The 27,521-nt window shown below is 38.7% G+C and overlaps 2 protein-coding genes across 2 annotated transcripts in view; one reads left to right on the top strand and one right to left on the bottom strand.

Annotated features, from left to right (window-relative positions):
• Positions 1-81: 81 nt before the first annotated feature.
• Positions 82-7,068, top strand: LOC139723996 (transmembrane protein 35B-like). Its single transcript, XM_071635197.1, has 2 exons — positions 82-218; positions 6,606-7,068. Exons 1-2 carry the CDS (start codon positions 117-119, stop codon positions 6,924-6,926), a joined length of 423 nt encoding a protein of 140 aa, XP_071491298.1. The 5' UTR covers positions 82-116; the 3' UTR covers positions 6,927-7,068.
• Positions 7,069-14,437: 7,369 nt separating this feature from the next.
• The window catches only part of LOC139724903 (aminopeptidase N-like), a 76,432-nt gene continuing 63,348 nt past the window's right edge, over positions 14,438-27,521 (bottom strand). Inside the window, exons 13-20 of the mRNA XM_071636031.1 lie at positions 27,279-27,409; positions 26,307-26,510; positions 24,739-24,815; positions 22,675-22,782; positions 21,776-21,943; positions 20,341-20,484; positions 18,245-18,326; positions 14,438-14,934 (exon numbers count right to left, since the gene is read on the bottom strand). Coding sequence (XP_071492132.1) covers positions 14,785-14,934; positions 18,245-18,326; positions 20,341-20,484; positions 21,776-21,943; positions 22,675-22,782; positions 24,739-24,815; positions 26,307-26,510; positions 27,279-27,409 — 1,064 coding nt within the window. The 3' untranslated portion in view covers positions 14,438-14,784. The remainder of the gene's footprint in view (positions 14,935-18,244; positions 18,327-20,340; positions 20,485-21,775; positions 21,944-22,674; positions 22,783-24,738; positions 24,816-26,306; positions 26,511-27,278; positions 27,410-27,521) is intronic.

Here is a 27,521-nt window from a genome sequence, read left to right as displayed (position 1 = left end):
TGTGCAGTGAACAATGCAACCATTTTTAAATCGGGGATCCAGTGACGTTACTTAGCGTGATTTACATTAACTGTTTTCCGAGTAAAGAGCCTTAATCTGCTATTGAACCTGCTAAAATGGCTAACGGAATGTACTACCTAGCTGTTGGTCTTGGGCTGTTTTCTGTGCTCATGGGAACTTTGAAAGTAGCACCGATAGAACCGGCACATGGGACACAGGTACGTGAGCGATTAACTGCGACCAGCCCCACACACAGTACATTGCATATTATTAAACTGTGTACAAAGGAGCGCCCCCGCTTGGGGTTAGTGAGTGAGCGATCAAGATGGAGTGTTCATGCATTCAGGGTTGTTGATATAATTATGCAGGTGGTGGTGGTTTTACCAGGGTAGGCATTAACCCCGGGGCGCTGTACACGTCGTATTTGAAGATTTTGTTCGCAAAAACCGATAAGTCCATATTTGCCAAATGGAGATATTTGATTTAAGGTCAAGAAAAATAAAGAGAATAATAAGAAAATTTTTTGCTTCTTTTGACCATAACTTCAAAAATGTAGGGGCAAGCATGGTGTCACCGGACACCATGGACATGGTATTACCGGACACGCACATTTTTGCGTACTAATGACATTCTGTACGCGTGAGACTTCGTAGATTAGCCTCACAGAACTTTGTGTGGACCGAAATCGCAAAAAACGCCACATAAAAATGTAAAAACACGAAAAAATTCACATTTTACCTCAAATTTATAGTTGAGTGACCCGCACCTCGCTTATAGTTAATATTTATGCATGTTTGAATCACATTTCGCGACTGAAATTCTATGAAATCCCACTCACATACAGGAAAAATGCTGAAGATTCTATTAGAACCAAAAGTTCACTGATCAATATCGGAAAAATTGTAGCTATCGTCCTCAAACGCGAACGATGCGGAATAGTTGTGCGCAAGGGGCACGCAACTCATCACCCGCGCGTGCAGCTCCCATAGACAAAGCACGTATACTCTAACCAGTTGTCGATTTCTCACAAGGTTTTATTGCGTGAACTGTTCGAAATGGTCAAGACAGAAATTTTACTGTAAAATACGAAATTTGAGCTTCATTTGCAGATTTTTTTTGTGTGTCATCCGCTCGGTGAGAATGTGTACGGTGATTTGTGGGATGAATTGTGATTCTGGTGCAAGGATTAGGTGCGAAAGACCTCGATTATTCGATTACGAAAATAGCGTCCGGTAATACAATGCGATTTTGCACGGCGCAAAAAACCACTATTTTTAGAGGGGTATGTTTGAAGCATATTTTCTAAAAACTGGAACGAAGAAATGACGTAAGTTGGCTGAATTCGTAATTTCCATGAGTCTGTGAATAAGTGGTGTTGTTTTTAGCCGAAATTTCATTCTATGAGTACGGAATTCAAAGCCACAAAGAAAAGCGTCCGGTAATAGGATGTTCCACCCTACCTTAAAGGGATTGTACAGTATGGTTGAGACCTAATTTCAGGTTTCTAACATCTTTTGGTGAGATAATGAGAAACCTCTTATAAAATGTGAAAGAGCATGTAATTCTATGAGGAATTCAACGTTTATTTGATGAAAATTGGTTTTGAAATGGCTGAGATATCAAAAAAGAGCGATTCTAATAAAGTGTGGGACCCACACTTTATCACGATCGCTTTGTTTTACTTTGTTTTTTGATGTTTCAGTCATTCCAAACGCGATTTTCGTCAAATAAACTTTGAATTCCTCTTAAAATGGTATATTCTGAACTATATCATAAGTGTTTTCTTTGTATCTCGCAAAAAGTTAAAAACCCAATTCTCATCTCCACCAAAACTGTACTAGACTCTATCCCTTTAACGTATAGTGACCAATACTAGACGGTAGACCCCTGCCTGGCCTGGCCCTACATCATTTTAACGTTAAAGGTATCTATTATTTTGTACTTTATGACAGATACCGTACTTCAAAATTTAAAAAAATGGACTTATTGGTTTTTGCGAACAAACTCTTCATTTACTGTTGTTCGCGTTGGGGCTGGTCGCAGTTTAATGGGTAGGCATGTACACGGCCCCACGGGACACTAAACATTCCCAGCCCAGGTCATACCAGAACAGAGTAGGGTAGATCTACAGTATCCAACAATGACAATAGAGACTGAGAGATGCAAGATTTACCATTTAATGTTTTGCACTCATGCAGTGGAAATAGAAGACCATGACTAACAGAGCCGGATGGAGCTATATGGGCTAGAGTAAAATATCCCGTTTGCGGCAGTTTAAGCATTGTTAAGGGTTTTTCCAACTTGTAAAAAAATCAGGCAAATTATTTTCAACCATTTCATATATCATAGACAAGATTATTCATTAACGAAATTGTTTTCATGAAAGAAATTTATCATTGACCAACGCAGTTTTCATGATTTACCAGGGCAAAACCCGGCACAATTTTTGCCGATAAGGGCGATATGCGACGTAGTATTTCTGCTTGCGGCACGATGTATAATCCCTATGCAATACGCGCGTGCTCCGCGATCTTTAGCTGAACGGCTTCACATGTCTCGCAAACATTGCGTAAGCGCCAATTCCCATTGCGAAAGCACGTGAAAATAGCGGGTGCACATGCATTGGCCGCAAACAAGATCGCAATTCTGGCGGTGTTGTTGATGTCTTTCTCGTGTTTTTCTGAATTTTTTCGATGGTAACATCCACTTTCCGAACAAAAATGGCGGCCCACATCGGCTCGCGAAAGTTCTATTTTATGTGAGGATATGTTTTCAAAATCCATGAGCATCGGGAAAACGACAAAAAATCAAGTTTTTTGGAACATTATTTCTTAATTGTTATGTTAAGAAGTACCGAAAATTTTATTTTGGATGCGATATGTTGTCATTTAGATGAGAAAATTTCACTTTCGTCAGAGATCGTGCCCATTTTATCGGTTGGTTTTTGTTAATTGTTAGTGTGTTAGTGTATGTGTAGTGTGCATGTAACAGTGCAATGCTGTGTTTAGCTGTATATTACCGTGTATATTGTACCTGCCGCGAACGGCTGCACGGCCGCTTACTGACGCAGTTACTCTAGATCTATGGCCTATGCATAGACAATCTACACATTCATTTGACATACAGGTTACACTTACACTGCAGGGGTGTATCCAGAATTTTTTCTGGTGGGTCGTAATCAAAATTTTTGGACCTTTTTTTGCGAGGGAGCGGAGCGACCGAGCGGGGGAGGGTGTGGGAGGGGGGTGTCCCCCCTCACACGGTAGGGAGTTTTTTAATTTTATATCTTAAAATGGGGCCCTTTGGTGCATACAAAAGTTACTTTTTCGGCATGGCAGTGCAGTTTAGAAATAAGGTATGGCATTAAAATTAAGTTACAAAATTTACGAGGTTTTGGACAATTTGCTGGAACACCACTTTGTCACTTTTTTTTCCTGTTGTATAATAGGTGTTGTGGTTCACTCAGCAAACTTCCAGGCTTACACGTTGTTGCAATAAAGAGATGTAGGACGAGCGTTTACCATAAAAGACCTTTGTAGCTTCCTTTATTCTCTCTTGCATATGACGTACAATACTCGATGCAATGCAACGCAATGCAGTACAGTGAGGTATGATATCGTAAAACGGGAACGTGCGGTGGTATGCGGTACATGGTACGATATGCAGTAGCAGTAGTAGCTGTAGATACTGTAGCTAGTTGTAGTATATGCAGTAGTAAAATTCAACAACTGTGTCTGTTACACCTGAAATAATGAACAAACACACATAATATAAACACAGTTAACTCAACTTTCTGTTATGTGTACAAGTTATGCCAATCAATACAACTGTATGTGCATTCACCTTTCCCTGAATGCTATAACAAATACACTTGAAGTGTATCTTTCAACTTCTGTTAAATTTTGGCACCAAATTCCTTCACATGTGCATGTGCCACCAAAGGAAAAAAGATTCACACATTCATGTTCATGCACATGTCTAAACTATCTTGCAAGTCATGATATAATCTACATCAGCTGTTGCTGTTATATCTTTGTGTTATGTTGTCCAAAGGTATCAATGAAATATCTTTTTTGCTCATACAGGGTTTTGTTCTTTGTTTTTACATAAACAGTCCTTGCTCATCATTAATACATCATTGGTTAGAAATCTGTTGCATCCAACATACATGTATTATCCAACCTTTACCAATAGGTAAACCAATTGCAAGTTTAACAAATGAATGATTCTTTGATTGCATCTCACAGGACTGCCTAACTACCATGAATCAGCCACTCGAGGAGTTTGTTCATGTGAAACAGGCTGAAATAATAAACTGTGCCACTACTTTGTTTAATTATTCCCAATATAAACGTCTGCAATGACATTATACAGTATATGTGATTATTACCAAAGAGCGCCTAATTTGAGACTATGCGAAAGGCGTATCACCTTATATTTACCCCAAAATATCACTCCGCCTCTTTTATTGGCGTGAACCGGTTACCAAGGAACACCAAGCCAGCTAATTACTAATAAAATAGTTCCTGAACAGACCGAATTCACATTATTTTTACTGCAACTGCGAATTCACATCAAACACAATTATCAATCCTTACAATTGTTCTTCAAACAATCAAAACACTCCATATCGCTTTCTCAAACCCCAATCAGACACCAAATGTCTTTTAAACTTGCACGAGTTACAGCACGCTCAAGGGCCGTCAATCAAACTTTCAATAGGCAAGTGCACACAATGTCAATGTCATGAACGATCGAAGCTAAGAATGCTAACTGATCGAGCAAACCACAAATCTAACAATCACCCTTTGCACTATCAAATTGATCCACAAGGGTCACAAAACTATAGATTTTCAGGTCTAACAATCCCACCTTCTTAACTGGCATAAATCTTACAAAAAGACACTCGGTTCTGGAAGTTTCGAATGAGTGCTTCATCTCGAATACTCGCTGTGTGGTGATGCATCATAAAACATGCCAGACGCACGCTAGTCTCTTCACCAGCCGTGCTTAACTATCCAAACAAATTATATGAAGCACAGTTAACACTGTATCAAGAAGTGTACAAATGGCAAGATATGGGTATAAACTTATAAGAATTGCTTCCAGTCAGCAATATCTCAAACACGCCTTGCTTGCCTTTGGAGAGGCAATTAAAAAATAAGTGTACAAATGTATGCCACCTTCATTATTAACATGTCATATCATGACAATAGGGTAAAAAGCCCTCCAAAAACAAAAATGTCTTTTACAAAAAGTGGACCTTTTGAAAATTTGGGGGGGTCGTACAACCCTCCCGACCCCCCCTTTCATACACCCATGCACTGTAACTTTACACACCATTCCCCAAAAGCCATTTGGTTTTAAAATTGGAATGAAGATTTAGATATTTTTAATGGTTAGGGTAACATCCCCAGTATTTGGTCACTTAAGCTTTTTTGCAATATTTTTCAAACTAAAATAATACATACAATGATACATACATCATATCTACAGTGCATGTATGTGAAAATATATTAAATTTGTTTAATCTCAACTTTTTTTTTGTTAAATCTCACAGAATTGCACAAAATCCCGAAATATTTCACCTTGAAAAGGCCCCAGAATACGGTCACCGCAACCAGTATTCGGTCACGCGATGTGCGCGTTCAAAGTCAATGCGTGTTCAAGGCAGCTGAAAAATGTGCGTGCGCGCTACCTGGTTGACGCAAAATTGCATCGGGGACGTTGTGGCGACCATTGGTGACTGAATACTTGGGCCTTGTCACTTGCATTCAACCCTTGTGCATTGAGACACTGTATCGGCGTTTTTCTTTCGCGTTTTTGAGGATACCATTACACTCCAAGCTTGCGATTTAAAAGCAAAAAAAATCCCGTGAGAGAACGGCATATTTCTTCGACGACCCGTACTCTTAAAACTGGGCCTTATCCGCGCGCGCTTTTGGAAAGTACAAATGTAGCGCCGATTCTGCACTTTTGACAATAAAATTTGGGATTATGGATGGATTTTTTTGGGGGGGCTAAGGGAGTTTCCTGTTGTGAATGAGTGTGCAAGTATGTGAATTGATGTGATTTGCATGTGTTGTGACAGTTGAACTTACTGGCTGGTGACTACTGATAAGTGACCGAATACCGGTACCTGACAGAATACTGGTGCCCTTACCCTACTGTACAGCAATGTGTGTAAATTTTACAACAAACCAAGAACACAAGACAAACACAAAAGTCAAAACACTAACATCATGTGAGTGGAATAAACAACCCTGTAAACGTTAATTTATGCAGCAGGCACAGTGCCTATTAATTTCTGCTAGGGGCAGTCTCATTCATCAATAAATTATAACAGCTAATGAATATCTTGTGTCATTGTGTGCATAGTCCCACATTAGTAGTAGAACACATGCAGGAGTAATACTCGCAAGTGTTGATTGCTGTAAAAGTGGAAATATGATAACCTTAAATATGGCATACTCATTTATATTCTATGAGTTTGCTAATGTTGATAAGAAATTTATCTTGCTGAAGTACCCAAGGTGAGTGAGTTTGTGATAGTGTCTCATTGCGTCTTCCTTTCTCTTTCCACCATGTATTCACATACAACATAGGTGTCCTTGATGAGTCGCTGTGCTGGAGTTTTCCCTCTCAAGGCCATCGGCTTCCAGCCATCGGCAGCCATGTACTGTGCCATGATAGCGGTCCTGGAAATCGCGTTCGGCTCCCTCCTGGCCTTCGGTCGCTACGACTGGCCCGTGATCAGCGGCACCGTCCTCATGGTCCTCTCCGTCATCCACCTCCACGCCCGTCTGGCCCTGGGAGACCCTCCCGCCGACCTCCTCCTCCCAGCCATTCTCCTGGTCCTGGATCTGCTCTTGCTCTTCTCCCGCGACGGTCTCTGGCGGGGATACGGCAAAGTCCACCTGGCATAGACACGCCAGCCTTCGTCTGCCGTGACACCGTGACAACGGCAAAACCCATATGGTGTGTGACGTCCCTTTGTTGTTCCTCCTATTTAGTGTGTTGTGTAGCTGATAACCCTCCTTGACCTTTTGATTACACTCCTGACTAGGCAATACATGGCATTCTCACCAGCTGATACTCCTGTACATATACGCCATGTATTCACTGAATCTAATATTTTGTGAATCAGAACCTCCTGACAATTTTGCAAGTGGTTAAATTTGTGATTGTTGAGTACAGTAATGAACAAAGATATGTACTCATGTGTGTCACATTCATGTTAGGATCAGAAGTGGTATTTTCATGTGTCGTAATATTCAGTAAAAAGCACCCGACTCATGAAATTCACAAAAATAAAAACCGTGCAAAATATATAGCGCGTAGTACAGTACATTACAAAGCTACATGTACCAAAGAAAGTCCATTCCAGCAACCTTTAGGCTTATTTGTGAACAGGGTTTATTTTTCCATCATTATGTCTTCATCCTTTTGTGTACTGACATTGATTTGGACCCACCAGGAAATGTGATTGCAAATTGCACAAATTTATGCAGCAAAACAAACCGAAACTTTCCCACCTGTATTTTAGAAATGGCAGGTCACCATGAGGAGGGTATGAGGCTGTAGAGTGAGCCTTTATGACTGCTTTGCATAAATATCACCTACATTAAGTTTTTGTACCCATGCACCATCTCAATCAGACATTTAGATATCTAACACAGGATGTGCCTTGTTTTTCACATCTGTCTGTATTGCTCTTTCATTTGCTCATTAGATTCAGTAACCCAAGTGGATTTTACATTCAAAGACAGCACATGGCTCAAGGAACAGATAATATGGAATACTTGGGTGTGCACATTTTAAACATGCCAATTCCAGCTACTGATGACCTACCAGTCTATTAGACAAATCAGGATCTAAATCACACTTGTACATGAAGTGGCCCGACAATTTTTATTCATTTTGAAAGGAATGAAAAGAATAAGATATGTAAAATGCTACTCCCAAAAATGCATCGGTTGGCTCTTGTAAAAAACAAGTGTACTGCTTCGGTATGCTGCAAGTATGAAATTATTTCATTCAGGTCGTTTTGGACCAATGAGAATGCAGATTGCACACATGTTCTACCTTTCCCAAAGTAACAGGCTTCCCGAGTCATGTATTGCGTATTAATGGCAAAGATGACCTAAATTTGTGATATTTTGTATTTTATGTATAAATTTGGAATTCTGTTTGATGTGCATTTTAAAGTGTAGCTATTCACGGTGTTGTGTTATTTGTACTCCTTGTTGTGATATTGCTGTAAGATCTTAAAAATAGCAAACAATGATGCGGTCCATTGGTGCCATGTAGAGAGTTTCATGCATGTGTTGAATTTTAAAAAAAAAGTAGACTGCAGCTCGCAATAAACAGTAGTGGCTGATGGTGCATATTACACATCAATAAAGAGGTGCTAGTTCATGGCTATAAAGACAGACTCAAAAGACGATGTCTCAGTTGCTAGAAGTATGTACGGTATGTCCTACACTGCTGATTTATAAGTGGTTTGCATATTGCCTTTCAACACTGGAGACAACAGTATTAGTGTGCTATCCTGTGGGACATTCTTTTATGAAGTGGAAGTGACTGTAATTGAACAAATACATTCATCATTAGACCGATTTCTTGTCAGTGTTTTTCCAGAAGTGACACTTTGTATTTTACCCCCCACCTAGATTTGCATGAGAAGGAGTACTCTCATCTTTATTCATTCCAATCTTATATTTTTGGATCAGGACTAGCTGATACTAACTATTATACTCAAAGAGGTGCCAAATTCTAATGTTGGCTAGAACTTGCAATAGTTTGAGCATTCTGTAGAATGTGATTAGAAGATTAATTGACCCGTTACCCCAGGATCCATGTATTGTGTACATGCAGCTATCACATCATTGATTTACATTTTATGTTGGTACTTTTTATGTACATGTAGTTTTGATGGAAATAGCTTTAAAGGTGTATTTATGTCACTATTTGACAGCAGGGTAATGTAGCTCGGAAAGTCATATCTCTTGCATGCAAAACTGACATTTAGCATCAGTTTGTCAAAACAATCCTATTTTTCGTATTCTGCAAATAGCAATGAACTGAAGTGAAGAAATTCGGAATATTGCACACTCATACACATTACTGTACATTTTGTTACAGAAACAAACAACGACCAAAAAATCACGAAGAATTAGACTTTTAGTGCTCTTAAATTATTTCATATGATGGTATGAGAAGACTAATAATTAGTATATTTTGATTACTTGATTGCTAAGTGCATTGTACATCTCCATGGATGTAAAACTTATGAATTTTGAATGGTTATAAAGAAGTTTGGGACAAGTGAATCTTGGAATGCAAATTGTAAAGTCTCTGAGAAATCACCGATCATTTACTGTGATGCACAATGCCTATACAATTGTACATGTATTTGATATATAAAAGAAAAAGAATCAACAGTGATTAAAAATCATGGACAAATTTTGATCGCAATAGACATACATGTACTGTACATTGTATTTTCCAACATAGATGTATGGTGTAGACGCATCGAGGTGTTGGACCTTCCTTTTCCCTGTTTGGATGGATTTTAGAAGATCAATGTCTAGTACATGTAAATGTACATCTGTAGCTGTGGTACTACCATAATTCATATACAGTGTATACACTACAGTGGTACATGCACATACATTTGTATTATATACATTGTACTGTGGAATTTGCACAAAGATTGAAAGTTACAGATAGTGTCCACTCAGTTATCATGAACTACTCTCAGGTATTTTGGCATTCTGTGTTTATACCAAAAGACAGCCTTTTTTTCTGGTACTGCCTTATTCATACTGTAAGTACTTTTTTATGTATATTGTGTTTTTTTTTTAACACAATAAACCATGTTTGTGTTTAATAGTCTTTGTGTTTGTCTGTTTTTTGAATAAAAGACATCTTTCAAACCAAACATCTTGCTCCCTTGGTTATGTGAAATACAGTGTAGTATTGAGCTGTCACACACACTTTATGTAACATGTTACTGCCTTCTTATAGACTGTTTCATCCGTGCTTTTCAGGAAAGAATGTTGGTGCATGAGGGCATGAATATGTAACATTGATTTATGAATAGAAGAAGAAAGACCCTTTTAATTTTGTATCCTATCGTTTTAGCAATGCTGTAGGAATGAAATGATACCCGACATCCGGTAATATAAAAGTAAAAGGATTTATTTTCATGAAGATCAGTTAGAAAAGAAAAAGTACATGTAATGGTACAGTGCACTCCTGTTATAACAAACACGGTTACAACGTATAATGAAATTCTGATTACAATGAAGTAAAAATTCAGGCTGCAACTGTATCCACTCTATATATTTCTATTGTTTATTTGTTCAGTTACAACAAAATTTTGATATAACGAAAGAAAACTGCCAGCCCTGAGGACTTTGTTATAATGGGAGTCCACTGTATTTTCAAGTTTCATGTTCTCTCCAAATATTGATACTGTATTGGTTGAAACATCGTTTACAATATATGCAAATTAGCCGATATCGTCGCTTGAGAATGATAAGGGCGTTAAGTTGCTACTAAACCCATATTGTTCGAGACAACTTATAGCCCTTCTCATTCTCAACAGACGATACGATGTCACTCGGTAACTCCTTCAACTCCTGCACCAGAATATCAAGCATTTTTTATTTTTATTTTATTTTATTTATTTATTTATTTATTTATTTTTTATTTTTTTTATTTTTATTATTATTATTATTATTATTTTTTATTTTTTTTTTGGGGGGGGGGGGATATTTCATCTGCAACTACATTGTACATGTACAGCCCCCAACAAGAGTTGTTACTGCAAGGTTTTTGCCACACAACACCGACCCACCGACTTGATGTGACAGTACAGATGAGAAGGGGACAAAGAACAACAGCAGCAGCAGCAACAGCAGGAACAACAACAACAACAACAACAACAACAACAACAACAACAACAACAACAACAACAACAACAACAACAACAACAACAACAACAACAACAACAACAACAACAACAACAACAACAACAACAACAACAACAACAACAACAACAACAACAACAACAACAACAACAACAACAACAACAACGCATGGAAGAAATATGAAGAATCATATTTTAATAATGAATTCATTTCAAGCATGGAATAATATACCAGTAGTTGCTTGTCTTCATACAATAGGCACATAATCACATATGATAAGACACATATTATGCATCATTGTAAGTTGAATAATCAATGGCAAGAGATGATGAACATTCAAATTGATAAAATATCCAAGAGGAAAAGGATACAAAATCATGACTTCATAATTATTATCTGATATCGAAACATACATGTATTCCTTTTGAGAGATAGGCACATTGGTCCTTCTATTACGTCAAATGACTAAATCATGAAAATATTTGATTTATCATACTGGTGGGAAGCATTCTCAATTACATAATACATCTGTCGCTGATGGTAGATTTCAGTTTGTATACATCATATATCAATTTTTCTATTTACAGTTACATTAAAAATTTGGTATGAAAACAATGATAAAATAAACGAAATGAGTTGCTTGTCAGGTAAAATTGCTAGGATTGATAACGACAATTGCATAAATGATTGCATCTACATTGTATAATTAGCATAGCTGTTGCAAGCATCAATAAGCTCAGATGTCAATGAAGCAATACAAAGTTTAAAACATTGAAATAAATCACATCTTATTCATTACCTCATACTGTACAGACATGTCCATTTCCAGAACATCCATCATACAATACATGTATCATTCTACAGCACGAGGATCATACCACCCCATGAATGCAAATGTTAATGTGCTTTCTTGCGCACAATACTACATGTATGTAGCATGCCCATTCTAAAGTTTTATAAAGCACTGTCACACTTCAGCTGAAGCACTCACCAACTTTATAATACTATACAGATGTATTAAGCATAACTCTTATGAGGAGAACATGAAATTTATCCATTGGGCATTAGCAATTAGAACTGTCGGGTTATAACATCAGCAGATGCAATAATAACTAGAGATTGTAATTTGTCATTACTGACAAATTAAGGTGATCCGATTTTTTTTTTTTAATCAGTGATTCGAATCCTGATGACCATACAGGTTTCATCTGTGTTTAGAGATATTGGCCGTGTGATGTTTGGATTGCACTGTGGCATATGCAAAGGGGATTTTCAATCTAAATTACCTGTCATTTCCATTTTTACCATGTTTCGATGACTTCACATGGTGTAGATAAATCATCATACATGCATACTTAAAACGAGGAATGCTGCGTGCATTTTAATTTCGCGAGCACCAACATTCGCGAAATTAAAATGTCCACAAAAGTTCTCACCCACATAATATGCATTGGATGCCAGTGGCGGCAATTCGTGAAAATTTCATGCTGCAAGAAAGGCTGTCAGCTCCAATTCGCAAAATTTTTATGCTGCAAATATATTGTCTTATGCAATTTTGGTCAGGGTGTTGCACTGGTCACAACAGAAAGATGCGACTTTTAAAGTCTCTTGTAAACCTCAACTTTATAATCATTTCAAGCACACAAGAGCGCTGTCATGCTATCCCTGTTGAAGAGAAATAATACATACTTGATTAGCAGACAACTGAGATAGGTCTGCTACCTTCCGAAATAACGTTTGTCAAAACAGGATGCCACGGTTAAAATCCATCTTTTCAAATTCTAAATACCTGGGGTAAGCATGCTTCTGATTTGCTTATATCCAACATGGATCTTATTCATCTATCTTGTGAAACAAAAACCTACATTTGGTTGCTGTTAATTTGACTGAATACGGCTTTCTTCTCGTGATGGACATGAATTCTTCATTACTCTTCGTAACAATGTAAACATTCATGAATATACACATTGTAACAATACATGGTAAAAGTCAAAATGTAAGTACAACTAATAAGCACAAATGAATGCCTACCTCTTGGTCCAATACACATATGTACATCTTTGAAAAGGTATGCATGCATTTACTGCGACAGAGATCTTTTGCTAAAAGCCATCGCCACTCTGAATAACTGAATTGAGATATCAAGTCAAAAGGACCTTATCTGGTGACGAGTGTTGGTACAGTATTTCATTTTGGTGTTTATGGATAATCTAAACAACTGAAAAATATAAACTGACCGCTAAATTCTACTCTATAAAGTCTTAAGCAGCTGCAATACACTTCATCTATCCCAGATTTATTTACATACCAGGTAGGAAAAAGAGTAAACTTTAGTCACTGTACCATCTCAGAAGTTGTCACGTAGATATCTAGAAGTACTATCAAATTGAGAAACTTGAACATACGGAACATATGGAATTTTATGAAAATGATAGAATTCCCTAAACTCTCTAAACTAGTCACAATTATTGTCGAGAAATTACAGCAAACCTTAGATGTTGAGTATGCGATCTTTTTATCATCCCTGAACAAGTATTTTCTTATTTCACAATTTTGGCAGACACATATCCTGAGTGAATTCTCATACCATTTACATGCATATTATTACCACTGAAGGTGACTGCAGTCAGACGTCGGATATGAATATTGAATTCCTCTTCCTCCACCCCCCTCCCCAAAAAACAAACAAACATAGAAGTAAAAGAAGTAATTGTAATGAGATAATTCTTCTCCAATTTGGCATGAGAAGTGTTGCACACTATCTCTAACATGTTTACTCTTATTTTTTGTAAACTATACATCTTTAATTCTATTGTGGGGGCCACAATGCATCTCTTCAAGGTTGCAAGGGCAAAATGTCTACTGCCACTGTAGCAAAAGAGACCTTACCATGTGCAACGATGGTGCTTGTTGATGCAACATTCATCTTGCGTGCCATGAAACCAATTGACGGACCGATCAAATACGAGGGATTGTAGACAACAGTTGAGTCAGGAAATTACACAGTGTATCTCTAATCTATTAGATTGCATATTTTCTTATTACATACCAGGTACACTAACATGGAATATCATACTTTAATAACTGGATGAATACTTCATTAATCTACTTCACTAATATGCCCTCAGATGTACTTTTTTTTTGTCTCTTGGCTGTACCCAATGTCCTAAGTGTGGCTTCCCCCATCCCCCAAACAAATCTTCTTGAGATGATATTTGACTTAAGAATTGTTGTGCACAGCAAACTCAATATCAGATGAGCAGTGACTAGTGAAAAGTACACACAGCTTTTGCATTGTTTTGAATCCTTTAAAGTGTCTCCAACCAGGCCTCCTGCCACATGGGACTAAGAATACTTGGACATCGCCCGACAACGAGTATTGCAGATGTGTCTGAGACACGAATGTTGTGGCATCCTACCACAAGAAGTGTTGTTTGTTGTAACAAATATCATGGTTTTGTTTTTGTTGCACCTTGTCTCGCACCACCAACTACTTTGAATTTGAGAGAGGCTGTGCTGTGAACAAGAGTTCATTGACTCTGCTTTTACTGTAAAAGTGAAAATTTTCATTGTATTGAAATTTTCGTGCATTTCGTGCATCCAGAAGCTAGCGCGAAAATAAGAGCATGCAAATATTTTTGCCTGCCATATGTTCCAGTAGTTGATGTCTTGATTCTGCGGAATTAAAAACAAGCGAAACTCATCTTAACCAGACGAGCGCGAAAAAATAAGTCACGCAAAAATATCCACTTTTACAGTATCATCCAGTGACCTTTTGGTGCACTTTTGGTCAATGCCATGCTTTAAGTGGTGGTCCCGAAGAGGAGGCGTTCAAAAGGGGCGCGCATTAGGCACTGACCGCCCAATCGAGCCATGCCATGATCTCTTCCTCGTAAGTCTCCATCCACCTGATGTTGGCCCTCGTCTGGTCCACTGCCTGGGCGAAGGCACGGGTCCCCGTCCCCTGCTCGGGATGCTCATCGATGAAATCCAACAACTGCGAGAAAAAAAGGTCAGTAATCACAGAGAGAGAGAGAAGAAAAGATCATTAGACTGGATGCATTGTCAATGAAATTGGCTTCTGGATGTGGTGCATTCTTGCTTTCTCTTATTTTTTCAAACATATTTCTATAAGATGCATACATAAACATGTGAAGTCAGTATGAACAAATATGATGTGACAATAGCTGGAGTCACACTGGCAAAAGATAACTGGTGAAACAAACTAATTATTAGTGGGGCAGATACAGGTATGTGAAAGAGATACTCACATCCGGCGGAAATTATGAAATTTTGCATATAGGGGTATTTTGAGGCGCTGATTTAAAAAATTGGCGGATCCAAGAGATCTGGCCTCGGGGTCGGCCGCCATTTTGAATTCCAATATGGCCGCTGTCAAAGATCCCTACCTTCAGTTCTGAATGACACTAGCCATTGGAATTTGATATATAAAAGCATGGTGATATGATGACTTCAATAACAGACTTATTTGATATGTCTGACAAGCTGCACGGCAGCCAATTTGAGTTTTTATACATATTTGCCATGTTGGAGTGTCGAAAATCTCTATCTGGGGTTTGTAACTTAGGCTACCTGATTGAGCACGCGTTTGTAACTGATACAGTGCACGCTGCTGTATTTACATCGTGACGTCAGTGAACGGTGCATTATGCTTCCTTTTTGCTGCACTTTTTGACATGCCCATGAATGTTAGTCGTGATGTTTGTCTTCGTAGCCACATTGGAATTCAAAATAGCAGGCACTGCGTTTGTCAGACACATCACATTAGTTGATATTTTAACTCAGTACTTGTTTACACCTAATTTCAGGGTCTCTCACCACTTAGAAATCGAGATAAGGATTTTGAATATTTGTCGAGGTGGCCATATTGCAATTCAAAATGGCGGCCATTGGATGTTTGTCAGACACTCCAAATCAATCTGTCATCAAATTCAATGTATCAACATGCTCATGTGTACCAAATTTTGGTGCCACAGGTCATTCAGAACTGAAGATAGGGATCTCTGAATTTGTTTTGTGATGGCGGCCATATTGGAATTCAAAATGGCGGCCGACCCCATGGTCACATCTCTTGGATCCGGCAATATTTGAAATTAGCGCGCCAAAATACCCCTATATGCAAAATTTCATACTTTCCCCCGGATGTGAGCATATCGACCAATTTTTGCTACATATCTGCCCTACTATATTAGGTGATAACGATTTGCTGCCTTTTTCCATAACAAAATTTTGCTTCGCATTAGCAGATGCTCATTTCAACAGCTTAACAACAGAAAAGGTGAATATGTGGTTATGACTGGCTATGACAATATTTTTCTACATCTATCTCATCATATACAGTGGATTCCCTTTACAACAAATTCCTCGGGCGCGGCAGTTTTCTTCCGTTATATCGAAATTTTGTTATAACTGAACAAATAGACAATAAAAATACACAGAGCTGATAATGTTGTGGCCTGAATCTTTATTTCGATGTACTAAAATGAAAGATAAATGAAAGAAAATTTTTTTCCTCCACAATATAACATGAAGAATAGAGAAAAACTTAAAGGGAAGATAAACCCCAAGAGCAATGTGGATTGAGTGAAAGCAGCAACATTAGTAGAACACATCAGTGAAAGTTTGAAGAAAATCAGACAATCGATGCAAAAGTTATGAATTTTTAAAGTTTTGATGTTGGAACCGCTGGATGAGGAGACTACTAGAGGTTATGACGTATGAGTGGACAACAATACAGTACTCTCCGCGTAATCGGGTATCGCTTAAACGGGTACTCCGTTTAATTGGGTAGTAATGTCAAAATCAGTTCCAATGCACATTAAAATTACCTGATAATCGGGTTGCCTCTCCGCATAAATGGGTAAATAATTTTCTTCTAATCTAATTTCTACCCACATTTTATCTCAGCTATGACACTTTAAGAAATCATGAATGTCAAAGTTCATTTGGAGAGTGATTAAAAATGAAAACGAATATAATTACACATGTAGCTGGCACTCACAATTGCACAGACAGACAGGAGTTGAACACACTTCACTTGCGCTCCGAATGTGCCTTACAAGCACGTGTGTTAAGCATACAGTGTAGGTGTTTGGTGCAGTGTACAGTGCATGTACATACACATTGTGTGTGTCCAATGTGAATGAGACGTGTTCTTCTCTTAATCGGGTACTCCGCTTAATCGGGTAAGAAACGCTCTGCCCGAGCCTACCCGATTATGCGGAGAGTACTGTACCAACAAAATATAAAGAAAATTCTGCAAAAATCCATTTTCCATGAAAATGACAAATTCTATCAACTTGATATTGACATATGTTAAGGGTAGCAATTATTCCCCCTGCTTTCTGAAAGCGGTTGGTCCATTGCTCTTTCATAATTCTAGAAAAGTGCATTTTTGTTGAATTTCCTTTATATTTTCTTTGTATTGTTGTCCACTCATACGTCATATCCTCTAGTAGTCTCCTCATCCAGCGGTTCCAACACCAAAACTTTAACAATTCATAACTTTTGCATCGATTGTCCGATTTTCCTCAAATTTTCACTAATGTGTTCTACTAATGTTGCTGGTTTCACTCAATCCACATTGTTCTTTGGGTTTACCTTCCCTTTAAAAGATAAAGATACAGTGCCAAACCAGAAAAAATACTGTTTCTGGGATATAATGGTTTGAAAGCAAGGAGGAGGAGAAGCAGACTTTACACGCCAGCAGTATGGGGGCAGTGTGATATTAAAGTGGATAAGACTCTTGACTTTCAAATTGTTATCCAAAGTTCGAGTCTTGGCAAGTATGTATGTCCTTCAACAGTTTTCTTCTCTTTCTTTTTTTTAAAAATATCCATGATGTCCCTCTCGACTCGGGTGTTAAAATGGGTAACTCAATACTGGGGAATGAAATAGGTAAGGTCCTTTTGACGATCAGTACTAAAGCTGAAGAGGCTACCCTGGACAAAAAGACCTCACTCTTATTACTACAGATCCATGATGTCCCTCTCGACTCGGGTGTTAAAATGGGTAACTCAATACTGGGGAATGAAATAGGTAAGGTCCTTTTGACGATCAGTACTAAAGCTGAAGAGGCTACCCTGGACAAAAAGACCTCACTCTTATTACTACAGTGCACTTCCATTAAAACAAACATGGTTATAACAAAACTCAGTAAACACAGTAAAAATTCAGGCCGCAATGTTATCCATGTTTTTATATTGCTTATTTGTTCAATTAAAATGGGAGTCCACTGAGGTGATAGTGTGCCTGCTTCTGGTCAGTATGCACTCCAGCAAACCTACCTCTTGTAGATCAAACTCGGTGTTAAAGTGGGCCGTCACTGCTTCAATGAGGTCTGCAAAGGCAAAGAGACTGCTGCCATACCTGGGATGGGAAAGCAGCAATTGGAGCAAAAAGACTCATCGTCACGACGACATACAAAGAAGCGTCTCAAAGTGATGATTATTTTAAGAACTAATCATGCCAACAATGATGACATTGATGACAAGGATGACTAGTAGAAGAGCTACACCAATGATAATGCTGATGCAACAAAGAAAATGGCGATTGAAGTGACAATAATGACAGGGCCGGCATTTGCATCGTACAAACAAAGAGATACATAAGATATCACCACTTTGGCACCCCCACCCCCACACTTTTTTTACCCTGGAAGTGCGTAAATGGCACTAGAAAGAAATAGATAGAAACCTTAAAGTGTGAGTGTGGTAAGGCCTTTTTTTTTGCGCTGGATTTTGCTTGTCAGCTGAAGAAACCGGAAGTGGCACCAAAGTCTTAAGTGCCCTCCCCCCCTTTCGAAAACGTAGCACCGACCATGAATGATAAAGATGTTTGATGAAGACATTATGATAGTAATGATGAAAATGATGAAGATGATGATAAGAGTGATGATAGTGAAGCAACAATGATCGCAATGACAAAACGTCTTCTCAGATGGCTCATTGTGCCAGAGGTGAAAAACTGAACACTGAATTCTCAATGGGTAATGTCCTTAACTCAGTTTGTTGAACACACACTTGAAAAACTGGTGCTGGCATTCTGAAATCAGATAAAAACTAGAAAAGCACTCCGAGAGCGCAGACCTCCGCCAAGCAGTTACTTTCCACTGATGATTTTGCTTTTCCATAGAAATTAGTGATTTCCACCCACTGAAAAATTGCCCAATTTCCCAATATAGAAGCGTTTGTTACGTCATAAACCCTCAGATGCGCAGCGCGCCTCTCCCCAGCAGAAACTAGAGCACGCACTTCAGTGCGCTTGCAAACCTCAAATACGCGCAGCCTGAACTCTCAAGTTCATTGACCCTACCTGCCAAAATAGCAAAAATCTTTCATAAATTCCCCCAAAATTCTCGAATCACTACCAAAAGTTATTCATTTGTTACTCGTGTCATTCTCAACCTTTCCTGCAAGTTTCATCCCAATCTGTTGACTACTTTTTGAGTTATTTTGCACACGGACAAACTAACGAACGAACGAACACACAAACCAACGGTAACGAAAACATAACTTCCTCCCTTGGCAAAGGTAATGATAAAAATGGAAATCTAGTATACTCAGTTTAATGTCACGTTGTGCTCTGAAAATTTGCTGTGTGGCAGCACTATACATCAATCAAGAAAAATAAATGCACCATCACATCAAATTCTCAGAAGAGAATGACTGTAAAAACAAAACAGTTTTCTCTGTTATAGATAAGATAGCAGCAAACACGAAGTACAATATGAGAAATGATTATATCTACCTCCTTAATTGTTAGGCAATAAAAATCTGTCAATAAGTAACTATGCTTTCATCGTCGGCATCAGCCGAGATGGACGGGCATTTCTCCCAGGCTTGGACCCCGTTTACAGTGCGGGGCTGGGCCAAGCCTAGCCTCAATTGCGGGGCCCAGCCCCGTAATTTTGTCTGTTTACACTGCCGGGCTCGGCCGCGCTTTTAATTCAAACCTTTCAATATTTTGTGGTAGTGGCGCTCTGCATGTAAACAATCGCAATTTGATATAGTCTTGTTTTCAGACCCTTTGCCAACTGGATTCCATGGCGACGAAGTCGCCGTTCGGGCAAAGGCCTTTGCCGAAGGAAAAATCCTTTGCAGGATAAAACCACCTTAAACTATACAAGCTTTCGACATTGAGGGGGTTAATATCCTAAACAGCGAAATGGTACGGGCAGAGGGTTTGGAAGCCAGACTAAAATTGGCCGTGCATTTGGCCCAGTCTGCGTTTACACTGAGAAAAGGCCGGGCTCGGCCGCGGCCGAGACCACCTACAGAGCGAGGCCACATGCGAGGCCAATTTTGGCCCCGCATTTGGCCTTTTGCGCGTTTACACTGAAGCGGGGCTGGGCCTCGCACTGTAAACGGAGTCTTGTACTCACGTTCTGTAGAAGTAGTCCCAGTTGGACCTGAAGAAATCCCAGGCCAGGCCGTAACCTACAGGATTGTAGGCTACAGAGCTGATCACACGCACCGTGTCCTGGGAGCGGATGGTCCCGTTTGCCTCGATGCTCATCTCAAGGTACCTGCGAGGACATCGAAGGAGGAATGTGGTAAACATGGCAACAGATTAGACTACAAAAATCAATCATCTACTATTACGTTAATATACTAATGAATTCAAGGGTAAATTTTGATTTCTACTACCTTCTGCTTGAAGTTAGATATTGCAATACTATTTTTCAATGACATTATTTTCAATGACAAGCTTACAACTCACTGTACATTTCATAGGAGGAAGTAGCAAGACATCAAATATTTCAATCATGGGAATCCTCACACCTATTCCCCTTCCCCTTTCCTTCCCCTCCCTCCATATCTCACTCTTCTCTGCTCAGTCAATATAGACATCAGCATCAAATTTACATCCCTAAGATTTTGAAAGAAATGCAAGCAGCAAAGTTGACAGATTTCAAAAGACTAATTCTTTTCCCTTCTCCTCTTCTGTATCTACTTTTTGTCCTTCTCCTCTATCATTCTTCTCTTATCCATTTTAAAATTTCTTTGTCTGTTTGCCTTCATATGATTTCTCCTGAGCCGCAATAATTACAGCTCTTTACAAGCTACATTGTAAGTTTCGTCTCTGGGCACAGAATGGGGTTCGCTGTAAAGTTATGCATTAAAAAACTCTAATCAAAACTGCAATTCTTTTCTTTCTCCTCTTTCCAATATTCCCTTGCTCCAATCCTCCTTCCCCCACCATTTTCAACACCAAGACTGCAGCTGAAATTGTCTGTAGCACAACAAGAGCTTGCTTCAGAGCATGCGACAAGCCAAACTTGAAGTTTTTAGCAGTAAACTTCTTCTCCTGTATCCATCCTTATCTTTCTCTTTCACCTCTTAATTCTTCCTCCATCATTTTCTTTCTCTCATCATCTCTTCTTCCCTCCTCTCTAACTGCCCCTTTTCAATGTTTCTATCCATTTTGTCCTGTCTATGTCCTTGTTTCCTCAATTGTTGCGTGCATGTGTGTGTGCTTCTGTGTTCTCCCATTTCTTTACCCTTTTTCATCTACACTTGCAATCAATTGAGTGACCCACATCTCTGCATACTTGTCTATATGTGGGACTGTCTATCCGAAAACCCAACAATCTTGTTTGAACGATTTAATTCAGGTGAAACATTTGTCTCACTTTCTTTTCTGTTATATACTTTCTATTACACTGACATTCAGTTCTCATTGTTCTTATATCTACATATTTTTGTATTACACTGACATTCCATTATCATTGAATTTGAAAGAAATTGTGATCTTGGAAATAGATCTGAATCTGAGAAAGAATTCAACAAAATCTTTGGGGAGGACAAGCAACTTACGTCTGAAGGATCCAAGGAAGCTTGCTGCATCCCATGGCTGACAGCAAGATGGTTTTCTCCGTGGCAACCAGAGTGTTGATGTACTCGGTGTAGGCATGATACCACTCCTCTTGGCCTCCTTCAGCGATGGCAGTGCAGTACACCGTGCTCCTCTGATTGGCTGGAACACTGTGACACAACACCAGAACAAAACAGATTGATGTGTGGGGTGCTGTTTGTTATTCCGAAACTTCTGTTATTCCGAAGGTTCGTTAATCTGAAACACACAAATTCCCTATGCCTAGAGGTTTGTTTATCCGAAAATGAAAAAGAGTTCGTTAATCCGAACATTTGTGGCGTTATTCTGAAGGTTCATTATTCCGAAGGTTCGTTAATCCGAAAATGAAATAGGGTTCGCTATTCCGAATGTTCGTTTATCCGAAAATGAAATAGGGTTCGTTATTCCGAAGGTTTGTTCATCCGAAAATGAAATAGGGTTCATTATTCCGAAGGTTCATTGATCCAACAATGAATTAGGGTCTGTAACTAACCTTAGGAATAATGAGCTTCGTTTCACTTTTGGATTAACAAACCTAATTTCATTTTCGGATTAATGAACCTTCGGAATAACAAACCTTATCACATTTTCGGATTAACGAACCTTCGGAATACCGAATCTTCGGAATAACGAACCTTCGGAATAACGAGCTGTAACCTGATGTGTGTCGCATCAGGGCAATTAACCCCCCCCCCCCCCCCCCCCCCCCCACAATTACCGAATGGTGCCAATTCGAACACACTGAGATCCTATGGATGACGGACGACGGACAAAGAGCGACTGCAATAGCTCACTTGAGCCTTTGGCTCAGATGAGCTAAAAAAAAGAGGATAAAAAAAAGAAAAAAGAAAGAGAGACTTACGCATCAATGGGATCCTGCATCCACATTGCATACTTTTCAGTAGCATTTGTGACACAATTTGGGTTGCCATAGTCACACGAGAGGCCAATTGCAATTACTCGTCCCAGCCTGCATGGAGAAAAGAACAACAAAATAGATTTTGTACCTATCCCTTTGCCTCTGTATGGTACATGTCTTCCTAGAGACTCACGAGGAGAACAATTAAGAGATGGGGACATTTGGTAATAGGTTCCAACTTCATCATGTCATTTTTTTGTGACATGGTTTCAGCTCAGTTTACAGTGAAGTGACCACCCAGTGAGCAGTATACAGGCAACAGGTTTGAACCTCATTGAAGTTCTGTTTTTTTTATTCTGTACATCCACTATTTACACAGATCAGCAAATGTAGTCTCTCTTTATACAAAGAAGTATAACAAAAAATATCTAATCATCATCCATTTGCATTGCTTCAGCTTTTGTATTAAGTGATCCACATTTTACAAGCTGTGCCTTTCAGTGGACCACTTTTTTCCAGTGTTATATTCACTTTTTTTTTTTGCCAACCTTCCAAAGTGTACAATGCTCTTCTTGGTTATTTTGCAAAATTGCATATAATAGTTAAAATTATATACTTTATGATCCGTATATTATGTATTCTTACAAAACGATGAAACAATAATTGTGTAATACATGCTTTGTGTGTTTTGTTTCAATTTTTTGTTGGATCGACAGAAATAAATGCCAACTGAACTGAGAACACAAAAATGACATTATAATGACAACTATAATGATCTTTACTCTGCTGTGGTGATCAGTTAAGATGTCCTGAAGCTTATTGTTGATGAGTAAGACTTATAATTGACCCTCCTCAAGAACCCTTTGGTAAAACAATGGTCTTCTTGCATTCTTATATCTAATCTACTTTGTCTGTCAAAATTACATTGTGAACAACTTTCGGGAGATAAAAAGTATGGCCGCTTAAGGGTGCCTGCAAACTTTGGGTGTTAAGGACATTAATGTCATCAGTGAGCTTAAAGGACAAGCCCACCCAAATATATTTCTGGATTGATCTAATGCACCATTATTATTATAGATCACATCAGTGGGGATTGATGAAAATCAAATAACCCGTTCAAAAGTTATGAATGTTTGAAGTTACAGTCCTGCCACAGCTTGATGAAAAGACCACAACAGTTTGTAATATCACTGCAAGTTAAGTAAATGTAAAGAGAATTCTACAAAATTCAATTTTATTATGAAAAGTGCACATTCCCTTGACTTGTCACTGACACATATCACGGGAATTATTCCCCCTGCTTTCTGAAAGAGGTACGTCAAGTGCTTTTAATCATGGTAGAAAAATGGAAATTTGTTGAATTTTCCTGATATTTTCTTTAAATCATTCTAGAATTGCATGTGAGAACAAAAAACTAAAACGTCGTAACTTTGGAAAAGATTCTCTGATTTTTCACTCAAACTTTCACTGATGTGTTCTACTAATATTGCTGCACTCACTCGATCGACAAATATATTAGGGTGAATGAGTCCTTTAAACTGCATAACTATGTAGCTTGGCAATCAACAGTGGTAGACCACTTGATAACGACATCTCATATGGGAGGTAGGGAAGGGTGGAGTCGTTTCTGACATCTTGTTAATTGAAATTTGAAATGCTTGAAGAAAACCCAAACCCAAAGAGAAATGTGGATTGAGTGAAACCAGCAACATTAGTAGAACACATCAGTGAAAGTTTGAGGAAAATTAGACAATCGATGGAAAAGTTATTAATTTTTAAAGTTTTGGTGTTGGAACCGCTGGATGAAAAGACTACTAGAGGTTATGATGTATTTGTGGACAAAAATATATAGAAAATATAAGAGGTTTTCTACAAAAATTCACTTTTCTAGCATAATGAAAGAGCACTTGACTAACCGCTTTCAGAAAGCAGGGGGGATAATTGCTACCCCTAAATTATGTCAATATCAATTTGATGGAATGTGTAATTTTCATGAAAAATGAATTTTTTCACATTTCTCTTTAGGTTTGAGATTCCCTTTAAATACAGCAGTAGCTTCACACTCACTGGTCAAGATGAGACCCTGTACCGTCCTCCCAGCCCACGTAGTTGTAGAATGGCATCACCTGTTGCATCATATAAGTCTGAAGACAAAGAAACCCAAATAACATGACATATCATGTCATGGCTTGAAGGTCAAATATCCCTCATGTAAAAGTCAGAAAAGTTTGCATGGTTGAAGAAAAATGTCTCCCGACATCACATATAAAATCTTATGGTAATACACCTCAAAGATTATTGTGGAAAGAATAATGGCTCTGTTTTGTTTTGTTTTGGTCCGCATGAATTCACGAGAATCTATACCGGCAGTATTTATTCCCCCTCCATCATAAAGATGATTCCCCTTTTATTATTCTGATTATTATTCTGATGGCAGGTCTTTCTTTGCATGGTTGAAGAAAAATGTCTCCCAACATCACATATAAAATCTTATGGTAGTACACCTCAAAGATTATTGTGGCAAGAATAATGGCTCTGTTTTGTTTTGGGTTTTTGTTGTTGTTGTTGTTGTTGTTGTTGTTGTTGTTTTTTTTTTGGGGGGGGGGGTCTGCATGAATTCACGAGAATCTATACCTGTTGTATTAATTCAACCTCCATCATAAAGACGGGATTATTCTGATGGAAGGTCTGAATAAAGTACCTCGACAATATACCACCACATGAGAGGAATCTGATATTCAGGGTTGTTAAAGGGACACCGAAGTTAGATTCTATCTCTGCCATAATGCCTAGTGTGAATTATATTTCTGGGCTAATTCAAGGTTGCCATGGCAATACCCATCATGTATGACTCTTGCAAAGTTCATTGAAAATGCATGTTTCAGAAAATCATGAATGTCCATCATCAGGGCAGCATTATTTTATAAAATTCTATAGTTTTCCTTCACTTTCTTTTTGCCTCTTCGGCATAGACAAGATTCTACAAATCCTATGCAGATTGTTTGAAATAATGTCTGAAATATGATTTGCAGATTGCTGGAAGTAATGTCAGAAATACAGAAAATATGTAATAATGCCCTAAATTGTAGCGGAAAACAAAAAAAGCTGCTGAAAACTGCTTATCTACTAGTGGCAAGCCAATGGAGTAAAATGGAGTCAAAAGGGGGGCCCAAGCTTTTGATCCTAACAGAATCTTTGTCATAGGCAAAATGACCAAAATGAATGCACTTAAATGAACGAAAAGACTCTCTTGCCAGCCTTGAAAAGAGTGTGACATACCCTTGTCTATTTCATTATGTTTAATATACATGTACAAGTCATGCTCAAATCCACCTAAGGTACTGTAAAGTGTTTAACTTTATTCTTTTATTTCTGAATATGAATCCTAGCTAGAGTGATGGCTGTATTCAAGCTTCGCATATTTTCCCTTTATAGTGATTTCAATATATTTGCGTAATTCATTGCATCACTCCTGACTAAACAAACATATACATACATTTTTCTTTTTTGAATAATGGATTCATGAAATCATGTATTTATTATATGAAATTCTGGGTGAGTTTTGGAGAAAAAGGACAACAAGCATCCTCATGTTGACTAATACAAGTAACTGTGCCACACTGAGAGGTACTTACACTGAATGAGCCATAGGCAGGTGACCTGCTAAGCATGAGGTCAACGTATCCCATGACCCTCTGCAGGACACGCCACGGCACGTAGGCCCGCTCGTCCTCCAAGTAGGAGGTGAGGTTGAAGGCGGTCACCTGGCTCAGGCGGCCGGCCTTGGCCAGGCTGAAGGCATCACTGATCAGTGCTGCGCGGCTGGAGATTGAGATGTCCTGCAAGATGATCAGGATGACAACATGAATCAAAGACAAAGATTTCGTGACATATGTTGTTTTGCATATGTAGCATCCACTCATTCATCAATCAGATAATTCATTAATACATTAGCATAACCAGTAATTTTTCAATAGAAGAACGTAGCCTCCAGATTTTCAGATTATCAAACAATGTTATTAGCAAGTCTCTATGCTGGACTCATTCAAGGACCACATCTCTGTACACATGGTTTTACTGTAAACACCACTTCCTCAAGTCTCTACAAGCCAATTAACATCAGCAGCTGTATTATTATTTTTGTTGAGGATGTCATTATCGGTCATTGTATACCCAAACTCCTTACTTTCCCTGCTCAAGGTGCAATATCTCCAGAAAACACTTTTAAAGTAATATTACCACCATCAGGACAACCTCAGGTAGTAGACTGTGGCAATCTTCACAACATACTTCTGTAACCAGTATCTATTTTAAAAATGAATGCACCTCAAGGACAACCCTTACCACATGGACCATCCCCCCCCCCCACAAAAAAAAAAATATTGATAATAATGGAAGATAGTGAAAACTATGCCATTTGAAGATAACTTGGTGTTGTTTTAAACATGGTCTTGAGAAGTAAATTCAAATAAAAATAAACTGACCACTGATCATTAAGAATGCACTGCCAGGAGAGCTACGAATCTTTGATAATGAGGGAAGAGCAAGATGATTAAGGTGGGGGGGGGGGGGGGGGCTAGTGGTGGTGGCATGGGTGTCCTCCTAACCTCATGACTCTCCCTGAGCTGCTCGCTGAGCATGTCCCAGTTCCTCTCGTCGTAGTTCACCCGGTAGAAGCCGTACGCATCCACGTTGGCCAGCATCCAGTCATCAGCTGTGGTGTTCAAGTCCTGGGCACCTGGTGGTGGGAGTGGTCAGGGGAAGGGGGGGGGGGGTCAGTGAGAGTAAGAAAAGGAGCACAAATTAGACCTCCACTGTGTTTTAGAGATGCTTGTGATATAAAGAAATTG

This window comes from Diadema antillarum, unplaced genomic scaffold (genome assembly GCF_040938485.1).
Source record: "Diadema antillarum isolate AM-2024a unplaced genomic scaffold, OU_Dant_1.0 scf00000015, whole genome shotgun sequence".
In the NCBI taxonomy this organism is placed as follows: Eukaryota; Metazoa; Echinodermata; class Echinoidea; order Diadematoida; family Diadematidae; genus Diadema; species Diadema antillarum.
The sequence above is the reverse complement of the archived record's forward strand: the minus strand, read 5'-3'. Positions and strand labels throughout refer to the sequence as shown.

Bases quoted from the DNA above. Each gene is read 5' to 3' on its own strand.
- LOC139723996 (XM_071635197.1), top strand. From the start codon at position 117: ATGGCTAACGGAATGTACTACCTAGCTGTTGGTCTTGGGCTGTTTTCT. The intron at 219-6,605 runs GTACGTGAGCGA...CATACAACATAG, and splicing joins AACCGGCACATGGGACACAG to GTGTCCTTGATGAGTCGCTG.